The 11,949-nt window shown below is 37.7% G+C and overlaps 1 protein-coding gene across 1 annotated transcript in view; it reads left to right on the top strand.

Annotated features, from left to right (window-relative positions):
* The window catches only part of ATP13A3 (ATPase type 13A3), a 76,646-nt gene that overhangs the window by 32,584 nt on the left and 32,113 nt on the right, over positions 1-11,949 (top strand). The window contains exons 13-18 of the mRNA XM_011988979.1: positions 2,559-2,620; positions 5,892-6,042; positions 8,363-8,479; positions 9,739-9,756; positions 9,848-10,001; positions 10,097-10,217. Of these exons, the coding sequence (XP_011844369.1) occupies positions 2,559-2,620; positions 5,892-6,042; positions 8,363-8,479; positions 9,739-9,756; positions 9,848-10,001; positions 10,097-10,217 (623 nt within the window). The remainder of the gene's footprint in view (positions 1-2,558; positions 2,621-5,891; positions 6,043-8,362; positions 8,480-9,738; positions 9,757-9,847; positions 10,002-10,096; positions 10,218-11,949) is intronic.

The following is an 11,949-nucleotide window of genomic DNA, read 5'->3' as shown; positions in this document are numbered from 1 at the left end:
CTTATGCCTCAGCCTCCCCGGTAGCTGGGACTAACAGGTGTTTGCCACCATGCGTGGCTAATTTTTGCATTTTTAGTAGAGACAGGGCTTTACCATGTTGGCCAGACTGGTTGCAAACTCCTGGCCTCGAGTGATCCATCCACCTTGGCCTCCCAAAGTGTTGGGATTACAGGCATGAGCCACTGTGCCTGTCCAATATCTTATTTTAATCGTGTGAGTTTTTTTTTTTAATTGTCATAGTCTGGTTAGAAAATGATTTATATGTAATACATTTTGAGACTGTTAAGTCATGTCTTAAAACACACAAACACATACATATCTCACACACAAACTTTTACATATCTGACACACATGCCTTCTTTGAAGCAAGAAATGTGAATGCTACAGAGAATTAATTTAAAAAAAAATTTGTTTGTAGTTGTTTGAGAGAACCACCATGTTACTCATTTTCACATCTCTTTTTTGCCTGTCTTTTCTGTTCTCTGTGTGTGTGTGTGTGTGTGTGTGTGTGTATGTGTGTGTAGGAGTGGGTCAGGGGTAGGCCCTCACATCTCTTTTGTACAGTGCTCTCCACTGTTACCGTTAGTTCTTAGAGATAAGAAAACAGGTGCATGGACTGTAGCAACTACTTAATCTTTTTTGAAATTATTTGAAACTGAACAACACAATTGTTTCTAAATATAAACAAATACTACCTTTGAGCCACAAATCACTTTCTGGAATTATTGTGGAAGATAATATTTGATATTTCTCTGCGAGGAAATTGGTAGACAAAAAATTAAGTCATGTTATCCACATATACAACTCTTAGTGATTGTTGTAAACAGTATAGTAGCATTTAAAATATTTAACAATATTTTTTGGTGTTTGATACTGATTCCTGTGCTTTCGTTTAATAACTGTAAACTGTTGTTTTTTTTTAAAAGGAGAAAGTGTTCCAGTGACAAAGACTAACTTGCCAAATCCTTCGGTGGATGTGAAAGGAATGGGAGATGAATTGTATAATCCAGAAACACATAAACGACATACTTTGTTTTGTGGGACAACTGTTATTCAGACTCGTTTCTACACCGGAGAACTCGTCAAAGCCATAGTTGTTAGAACAGGTAGGAAACCTCTTAATTAATCTCTTTTTGCCTGTTTCAGCATATTTGATACCTACTGAATGTTTAAAAAGAGATTCTGGGCTGGGCGCGGTGGCTCACACCTGTAATCCCAGCACTTTGGAAGGCCGAGATGGGCGGATCATGAGGTCAGGAGATCGAGACCATCCTGGCTAACCTGGTGAAACCCCGTCTCTACTAAAAAATACAAAAAACTAGCTGGGCAAGGTGGCGGGCGCCTGTAGTCCCAGCTACTCGGGAGGCTGAGGCAGGAGAATGGTGTAAACCCGGGAGGCGGAGCTTGCAGTGAGCCGAGATCGCACCACTGCACTCCAGCCTGGGCGACAGAGCGAGACTCCGTCTCAAAAAAAAAAAAGAAAAGAAAAGTTTCTCCTTTTCTGAGCTGGAATTTTCTTTAAAGTTTTCTGAGAATTAAACTTTGACCAAAAAAATCTTCTATCAAACTTTCTGGGTAACTGATGTGATATGAGTTTGATTTTTGTGCATTTCATTATTACAGAAAAAATGGGAAACATGCTCTGTTAGAAAAATATATGTCACATACTGCCATGATTATTTCATATTTATCTGTTCAAAAAATTTCACTTATGCTTGTCTTTTTTGGAAACTTCACTAAAATTTTTAAACAGACAAAAGTGGAGAAAAGATGCATGTATAATAAACCCTCATTTACTCATTACCCAGCTTTATCAGTTATCAACACATTGTCCATCTTATTTTATCTATCTGCTCATTTTGAAGGGGACAACATCAGACAAATTATTTCACCCATAACTCCCTCAATATGTGCCTAGAGGATAAGATATTTAAAATACCACTATCACGTTGAACAGAATTAGCAGTTCTTTGGTTTTTCTAATATCCAGTTGAGATTTCCTCAAATCTCAAGTTTTTACTAATTGATTTTTCAGTCAGAATCCAAATAGGGATTGCATTGCTTACAATTAACATGTAACATTTGCCTTTACTTGCCCCTTATCTCCAATTATTTTGTTGAAGAAACCAGGTCATTTACCTTGTGGATTTGGCCAATTGCTTCCTCCTGATAGACTTTAACCTGTTCCTCTTGGCTCTCCCTGTACAGTAATCCTTCCTTCCTTTATGGGCATCCTTTACTGATTGATAAGACAGGTTAATTGATGCAGCCTTCCATTGATTTTTGTTGATAGTACAAGCACATAAATATATACCCCTCTCCCCTTACGTAGAAGACTTGTGAGCATTGTTTGCACCCCCTTTCCCACTTTAGCCATATGTCCTGGAAGCCATTCTCTATCAGGGATCTCACCTGTTTCTTTTTTTAACTCTGTAGAACTCCATCATGTTATGTGTAGCATAGTTTCTAATGCTGTGTGGTGGTTTTTTATTTTTCTGTTTTGGGTTTTTTTGAGGCATCATCCATACTTTGTGCATGTGTACTTTTTTGTTTTTTAGACTGGAACTCTAACTGAAGATGGTTTAGATCTTTGGGGGATTCAACGAGTGGAAAATGCACGGTAAATATTAGTTAGACTTGATAGTTTATTAGTTTATTTTTAATACTGTATCATATGCAACATTCAAACATAAAGGAAGTAATGTAACAGACAACTGTGTACCCACACCAGGATTAAACTGTGGACATGTTGCCATATTTGCTGCAGATCTCTTCCTTTAAAAGATTAAAATATTACAGAAATTGCCAAAGTCCCACTCTATCCCTTCCCCAATTCTTACTGCAATTCTGAAATTATTTTTGCGTATTTTATATTTTTTCTAAGTATAAATCTATAAATAAGTATCCATGAATGATATACTGTACATATGTTTTGCTGCTTTTTTCCCCTCTCTAAACGTTGTTTTCAGGATTTATCCATGTTGATATGTGCAGATCTAGTTTATCAATTTTAACTGCTCTGTCTTATTCCATTGTATGATTAAACCTTGTCTGACCTTCTACTAAGGGACAATTCTGTTTTTTCTTCTTTTTTGTCTGCACTGTTACAAATGGTGCTGCAGTTAAAGTTCTTAAACACACAACTGGAAGGCATGTGGCTGAGTTTCAGTATGCTCGATCCCTGTAGATGGAAATGCTGGGCCATAGCATGGGTACGGCTTCAGCTTACTTCTACTTTCTCTTTCAGTGGATAAAGATCTTTTTGCTCCACATTCTTGCCAAACTTAATATTGTCAGACTTGTAATTTTTGCCAGATGGATGGATATGAGTATTACATTGTGGTTTTACTTACATTCTTCTCGTTTCTTATAAAATTGAACATCTTTTCACATTTTTGGAGGGAGGGTCACTTAGCATTCTTCTGTGTATTGTGTGTTTATATCCTCATGTGAAGTCTATCTTATTCATTTGTTAGCGGTCTTTTTTATTTTCTGGATAGTAATCTTTTTCAATACTGTGTATTGAAAATTATCCCACTAGTCTCTGGCTCATCTCTTTGCTTTTGTTTCTGTTGCTTTTTGAAGCTCAAAAGTTTTACTCCGGTAGTTTTGTTTATGTCTTCCTCTGCCCCAAAAGTCTGCTACATTTTGGTTTATATAGCTTGAGAGACAGTATTGTTTGGCTAATGTAATTTCAAGAGTTGTTATGTCTTGGAAAATAGTGTGTCACATTGCGACCTTTCTTATCCCTAGTAGTGCATGTTGCCTTCAATTCTCTGTTGTCTTATAATTATGTAGCTCTATACCAGCTTTCTTTTGCCTGATGTTTGCCTAGTATGTGTTTTGTCACCTGTTTACTTTTCAGTCTTTCTGTGCCATGATGTGCACATTTATTCAGATATATTTGAAATTATTTCTACCGTTGCTTCCCCAATTTACATACACATTTTCATATTCTCATTTTTTCTCTCCTTTTCTCAGTTTATGCTTCCTAATCTTACACTGCTTGTTCTTACATTATCAATATTTATACTTAAAGTTCATGGGTGTCAATACTGCCTTTTAACCAACCCCCTGTCCCCCAAAACAAACCTATGGACTGTAAAATACTTTTGGTTATTCTCCTCCCTTCCTATATGTGTTTGTTGCATAATATTTTCTGATTATGATTTTGGTCTTACACATTCTGCATGCTTAGATTTACCTAGGTATACAAATATCTTAACCATTGCATCTTGTATAAATTGCCATCTTCTGTAACTACATTCATTTGCTTTGTTTCACTGTCACTTTTTTTTTCTTTTTTTTTTTTTAGTGAAAGCGAGTTTATTAAGAAAGTGAAGGAATAAAGAATGGCTCCTCCATAGGCAGAGCAGCCCACTGTCACTCTTGGGTGATCGTGTAACTGTACAGATTTCTAGGTTTGACACTTGTGTTCTCTCAGTACTTTGAACGTGTGATTTCATTTCTCTTGATACCTTTTGTTAATTGGTACTGATAAATCTTAGTGTCTTTAGTAATCTTTTTTCTCTCTGGTTGCTTGAAGAATATTTCTTCACCCTTAATTTCTGCAGATTCACCATGATCTTTTTATTTGTGTGTACAGGATTCATGAAGCTTCTTGATTTCACACATTCATGTTTTTCATAAATTCTGGAAAATTTTCAGGCCTTTTTTACTGGCATTATGACCTTTTCCTTGTGTTTTGTTTTCTCTCCTTCTGGGAATCCTAACTGTGTGTTGGACGAGACAGTTTACTTGGTTCTTTCCAAGTCTGCTCCCACCCCCATTCTCGCATTTACAGTGTCCTATTCTTTTTCTAAGTCTAATTTTAAAATGCCCTTTTTGCATTCTTTCAGATTTGCCATTCTGTTATCTTAAACTTATGGGATTCTTTATTTTTTTATTTTAAAAATAGGGATGGGTGTCTCGATATATTTCCCAGACTGGTTTTGAACTCCTGGCCTCAAATGATCCTCCTGCCTTGGCCTCCCAAAACGCTGGGATGACAGGCATCAGGCACTGCGCCTGGCCAAATTTATTAGGATTCTAATTCTGTCTTTGTTATGTCTGTTGACACTCTTGGTGAATTGCTTGCTAGCACATCTTTAAATTATGGACTCATTCTTAACAGAATTTTTCTTTGAGCTCCCCTCTGGAGAAGTTCTGACTTTGCTTGGCTAAGAGCCCCAGTGGTAATCAACGGTGTCATACAGGCTTTAACTGACCTCCTGTGTTTCAATCCTTGCTGTGCTACTTATGGGCTGTGTAACCTGGGACAAGTCACTTAAACACCCTGCTTCAGTTTTCTCATCTATAATGGGGGTAATAAAACACCTTTGTATAGTGTGAGGATAATGGGTCAATAAATTTAAACTTCTTAGAATAATGCCTGGTTCATAGTAAATATTATGCAGATACTAGCTATTTTCTTGGACTTTGGGTGAGGAAATAGACAAGCTTATTCATAATTAATGCCTTTAGGTCTGTGGGTGAATTTTTTCTCGTCAGCCCTTTTCCCAAGAGTATGTAGCTCTTCAAGAGTAGACTTTCCTGAGTCGGAGGGATCCTTTCAGTACCAGCTTCCCACTTTGCATGGGGCCAAACTTGGTTTCCTGTCCTTTTGTGGGTATTAAATCCCAGGTTCTTAGTTTACTGAGATGGCCTCCTGCCTTCATCCCCTCAGCAGCCATAGCATCAGCTCAAGTTCGTTACCCCTCTGGTTTTCTTTTCCCACTATTTCTGGCACTTGGCAGTTTCTCTTTCTTAGAAGCTCAGTTTGGGATTTAAAATATATATATTTTTTAAATTACAAAACTAGAAAAGCCCTATTAGAATATTATCTTGAATCTTAGGATTTATGGAACTAATTCAGTGTATCTTCTGCTTAGATTTCTTTCACCAGAAGAAAATGTGTGCAATGAGATGTTGGTAAAATCCCAGTTTGTTGCTTGTTTGGCTACTTGTCATTCACTTACAAAAATTGAAGGAGTGCTTTCTGGTGATCCACTTGATTTGAAAATGTTTGAGGCCATTGGATGGGTAAGTCAAATATTTTAAAATACAAATAACTTTAGGAAAATAGTAATTAAAAATTAAATTACCTCATGGAAGGATTATTTCTGCTTTTTGTTTTAATGACAGTCTATCTTGTACCCTAAAAGGAACTATGTAATTTCTAAAGCTATATCACTAGAGAAATATTTTTAAAATCGTGCAAAAGTAACTTTTCGTTAACCCATTTAGTACTCCTTTAATAGAGGTTGACCAGCTGAGGCCCCTGCTTTGTGTTTGAGATAAACCAGGGGCCAGCAACTTGGGGCGGTGGAGCAGAGCCAGTAAGATGATCTTAACTGACACAATTTCTTGGCCACAGGCGAAGGAGTATAAAGTCCTGTCTTCATTGTTCTTTTTTACCTGTCTTTTGTTTACTGTGTCCACACACATGCACATGTGTGTGTTTGTTTATAACTTCCTTCTATTTTTGCCATTGGTGCTTTTAATTTCTGAGTGCCTGCTTATGTTCTCTGGTTGTTACCATTTTACAGCATTCAGTTCTTCTTTTATAAATACAAAGACAGTTCATTTTTAGAGTTCCGTTCTGGCTTCTTAATTATTTATTTATTTTCTCTGGGGTTACGGTCTCCTCTGGCCCCCACCCCATGCTTGGTGTCTCTCCTTCATGCTTTTGGTTTTTGTTGTACATCTGGATGGCACTTTTTTACTATAAAAATGAAGATCTGACTTGGTAATTCTGCATAGCTGCAGTAAGCTACTTATACTTTTACCCTTGCCCGTATGTATGTTAGTGTTTCTGAGAAGTGTCTCTCTGATCGGGAAGGCTTGTTGGGGGGTGGGGGATGGTGCTTGCTGTGTGTCTAGTGGGGTCTTATCGACAGGGGTTCTTAAAGTTTCAAAGGAATAGTTTCAGAGTTAGCCTTTCCGATGCTGTCCTCACCCATTCTCACCACGCTGGCACATGTGGGGCTTTGTCCTCTGGAATCCTCACCCTCATGTGAGAAGCCTTTGCTCCTGTCAGACATTCAGTTTATGTCTCTGGAGGAGGACTCCCTAGTTTTTTGTTTGGCTTTCTTTAGCTCAGCTATTCTGGCTGATAAATGTTCCTGCCTCACCTGGTATCTTGTGTTTTTTCTGGTCTACTGTTTCGTTCCCCTTTGTATCCATCCATAGGTTTCAGTTTGCCCTTTGTTTCCATATTTGAAATCCCTTCCTGCAGGTTTGTTTTCTGTTTACATTTACCGGATCCTGCCTCCCTCTTCCCTGCCTCCTCACGCCCCTCCCTCCCTCCCCACATTTTGAAAGGGAGGGAGGGAGAGGGTGACTGGATAAGCGCTCCATCTGCCAACTACTGAAAGTCCACGGTAAACACTCTTGACATTTAATTCCAAAAAGGAGGCCTCACTTCATTTGTAGAGAGAGTAACAAAAATGGGCTGATTTATCTTTCTTCTCTAAACTTTTCTCCAACTGAATAGATTTTCAGTAGATTTAGTGTTCAGTATTGGTGGATCTTCAAAGAAATTGATTAAGAAGATTTGTATAATGGCATATTTCATTGGCCTTGAGTTGCTTTGATGCTTGATCCTACCAGAGCTTACTTATCAATGAAATGGTTTCATGTAGCTAGTCACAACCGTGACTTGATGTGATTGATGTCATATGATACAAGATGCATCCCAATTTTAGAGATGTTAAGATACAAAAAAAGTGTCTTAGAATTGTCCAAAATTGACTAATTTTTCACCGTTCCCTATCATTTTTTCATTTATTGATCCCACTAGTTATAGTGTGTGTTTAATATAGGTTTTTCTTTGAACGTTTTTCACCAAAAAAAGGTTCTTCAAAGTAGTAGCTTAACTAGAAGTATTCAAGCTGAAAAACTCTAAACTCATATCTTTGTACTTTAGCCCGTTTTTGACCCAGCAGTTCTGCTAACCATATCTGAGCTCTATGTACTTTTGAATCCTTTCTTGGTAGCAGAAAGGAATCACTGGATGAGACTGAAAATTCTGGGGACTGCAAGACCTTTTGTCTTTTGCAGAGCTAGTCTCTAAACCCAACAAGTTGTAAGAGTGAAGCAAGATAAGTTTCTGTTTCTTTATTCTGCTTCTAACCCTGAATGAAGCAACCCTTCTCCCATGGGTTGCTAGCTATCTAACTCAACATCTTTGTTCACGTTTTCTTTTACTTATGTTAGTGATCCAGTAGTGCTCATTTGTTCCTTGGACATAGATTTTTTTTTAATTATTGAAAATGGCCATAATGTTCCATTTAAAAATGGAACCATGAATTCAATTTTATGAGGCAGTGCTTGAATGGTTGGTGTTTTTTTTTTTCTTCAGATTCTGGAAGAAGCAACTGAAGAAGAAACAGCACTTCATAATCGAATTATGCCCACAGTGGTTCGTCCTCCCAAACAACTGCTTCCTGAATCTACCCCTGCAGGAAACCAAGAAATGGTGAGAAATCACTTAAAGCTCAATAAAACTGTTGGTGGTTACTTATTTATTTTTAAATTTTTAAATTTTTATTTTTTATAGAGACAAGGTCTTGCTATGTTGCCCAAGCTGGTCTCAAACTCCTGGGCTCAAGTGATCCCCCCATCTTGACCTCCTCAGGTGCTGGGATTACAGGTGTGAGCCACCGCCCCCAGCCTGCTTACTTACATTTAATTCTCATTTTAAAATGTTGCTAGAAGAGGAAGTCACAAGTCCTTTATTTAACTCTTATGCAGAGATAGGAATATTTTAACTGCGTTTCTCAGAAACTACACCTTTATGTTGAGATTTAATTTGCAGTCCTATCACTTTTCCTTCCTGTTTACTGAGCAGCTTAGTGCCTTGTGATTTATACAGCTGGTGGTTAATCCTCTTAAATTGCATCTGTATTCCTAGAATTTAATAAAAAGTATGTATGAAAGGCTTTACTTTCAGTGAATTTTCAAATATATTCCCCTTAGTTTATTATTGTTTTTTAAGTTACCTGAAAATTTTTTTACGTGTATAACTATTACATATCCAAGAAATTTACCAAGATTCTAATAAACACCACTTTATCTTATTTATTTAACTGGTTGACAGGATTCTGGGTAATTCATTTTCCTTCCTGTTTATATTTGTTCTTTCCAGAGTTTATTACTATTTTTTAAGACAGAGTCTCGCTCTATCACCCCGGCTGGAGTGCAGTGGTGAGATCTCAGCTCACTGCAACCTCCACCTCCCGGGTTCAAGCGATTCTCCCACCTCAGCCTCCTGAGTAGCTGGGATTACAGGCACGCGTCACCGCACCCAGCTAATTTTTGTATTTTTAGTAAAGACAGGGTTTCATCATGTTGATAAGTCTCGTCTCGAACTCCTGCCCTCAAGTGATCCACCCACCTTGGCCTCCCGAGGTGCTGGGATTACAGGCATGAGCCACTGTGCCTGGCCAGTTTATTATTTTTTTAATTTTTATTTTTTGTTTTTTGGTATGTACACTTGTTTATTTTAGTACTCGAATGTTAATATTTTCAGGATAGCAGAACATTTGAAAATATTTAAGAACACACTTTTTAAAAATGGGAAGTAGTATAGAAGGAATCTTGAATCCTGACTTTGAAAAACAGTTGCTTGTTTCTTTTCCAAATAATGTTTTGTGGTTGCTTAGTAAACTTTTTCTAACTTCAGTATGTTAATAGAGTTAATCTGTACTATTTCTTCTTGTTTTGTTTCGTTTTTAGGAGCTGTTTGAACTTCCAGTAAGTGAAGAATGTTTACTTGTTACCTAAGTATATTTGTTTTGATTTTTTAAGAATAATAAGTGCTTGTGCATCTTTTGAAATTATATAGGCTATTTATGAGATAGGAATTGTTCGCCAGTTTCCATTTTCTTCTGCTTTGCAACGTATGAGTGTGGTTGCAAGGGTGCTAGGGGATAAGAAAATGGATGCCTATATGAAAGGAGCACCCGAGGTCATTGCCAGTCTTTGTAAACCTGAAACAGGTAAGGAAATATCTATGCTCTGGGTAAAATTCTGGTATTTGTGTAAACTTGTATTAGCAACTCTAACAATGACATGTACTCTTTCTTTTAAAAAGTTCCTGTAGATTTTCAAAACGTTTTGGAAGACTTCACTAAACAGGGCTTCCGTGTGATTGCTCTTGCACACAGAAAATTAGAGTCAAAACTGACATGGCATAAAGTACAGAATATTAGCAGGTGAGGTTGAATGACTTTCCTAGTTTCCCAGTCATCATCATTTATGTTTATATCGTTCATGCACAGTAATTTGCATGTAATTGAGTATTTGTTGAATGTATGATGTATGAAAAGATATCTAATACAATATTGTTTTAGGTGAGTGAAGTAAAAGTACATTTTCCCCACTGCCTGATTTCCTTTCATTCTGTTTTTTTTTTTTTTTTTTTTTCTTTTTGAGAGATAGTCTCACCCTGTACCCAGGCTACAGTGTAGTGGCGCAGTCTCCGGTCACTGCAACCTCTGCCTCCCAGGTTCAAGCAATTCTTGTGCCTCATCCTCCCAAGTAGCTGGGATTATAGGCATGTGCCACCACACCTGACTAATTTTTATATTTTTAATAGAGACGGGGTTTTTAACATGTTGGCCAGGCTGGCCTCGAACTCCTGGCCTTAAATGATCATTCAGTATTGACTGTTGACCTATGTTTCCTTATGTTATTGTAACATCATATGTTTTTTTCTTAAAACTCTTTGAAACTATTTTCAATTTGTTAATTATTGTGTACCCACTGTGTGTCAGGCACATTCCAAGAACAGTAAATGTAATTTTATAGAAGTTTATTTTCTCCAATTGATCTTCTCACTTTTGCCCAGGGGTTAGATCTAACTACTAATTCAGTCAGAATATAATGAGTCATAGTGACCAAGCTCCTTCTACTCCATTTCTTTCCTAATCCCCAGTGCTCTCCATTCCCCCCATCAAATGACAGTGTCATATTCAAGTATTGTCACTTTGACTGTAACTGATACAGACCTACCTTTGAGGATAACATTTTTGTTTAGAAATACTTCATGATGTACCTAGTTTTTTGTAAGCAGAAAGGACTGTCACTTGGCTGTCCTGCTAAATTGCCTATTTGGGGGAGATGGTCTAAGCATGAGTTTAAAAAAAAAAAGAAACACCTCTACCCAAATTATGTGATACATATGCATGTCGGGAACCACAAATGTGTACAATATTATATCCTAATTCCTACTAAGGACACGTTAGTCTCTTCTTAGTTTATAGCTTCACACTAGCAGGGGTGCTAGGGGATAAGAAAATGGATGCCTTTGCCATTTTCCCCCATAAACACTAATTATTGAATTGCTTACAGTTTTTTTTTTTTCTTTTGAGACGAAATCTTGCTCTGTTACCCAGGCTGGAGTGTAGTGGCACGATGTCAGTTCACCACAACCTCCACCTCCTGGGTTCAAGTGATTCTCCTTCCTGAGCCTCCTGAGTAGCTGGAACTACAGGTGCACACCACCATGCCTGGCTAATTTTTGTATTTTAGTTAGAGACGGGGTTTCACTATGTTGGCCAGGCTGGTCTTGAACTCCTGACCTCGTGATCTGTCCGCCTTGGCCTCCCAAAGTGCTGGGATTACAGGTGTGAGCCACTGCATCCAGCCGCCTATAGTTCTTGAGCATGTCATCTTGAGACATCCTTCCATGCCATCGGATAGACTGTTTCTTGTGCTGAGGATACTCTGTCCCTCCTTGTTAACTTTCCTCTCTTTCTCTACTCCTTTTCTTCTTTACCCTTCCACTGAGACCTCTGTGTTTCCATTTTACCTTGTAGGAATGGGTTTTAGCATTTCCCTTATAGCTTAAGCCTTTATATCTTGAATATTGGACTGTTCACTAACTAGAGGGTCAGATTTCCATGACCTGTATCATTCATACGATATGAGAGAGTTAGGAGACGA

Source organism: Mandrillus leucophaeus, unplaced genomic scaffold (genome assembly GCF_000951045.1).
Source record: "Mandrillus leucophaeus isolate KB7577 unplaced genomic scaffold, Mleu.le_1.0 Scaffold342, whole genome shotgun sequence".
In the NCBI taxonomy this organism is placed as follows: domain Eukaryota; kingdom Metazoa; phylum Chordata; class Mammalia; order Primates; family Cercopithecidae; genus Mandrillus; species Mandrillus leucophaeus.
This window is presented reverse-complemented; position numbering and strand designations above follow the sequence as displayed.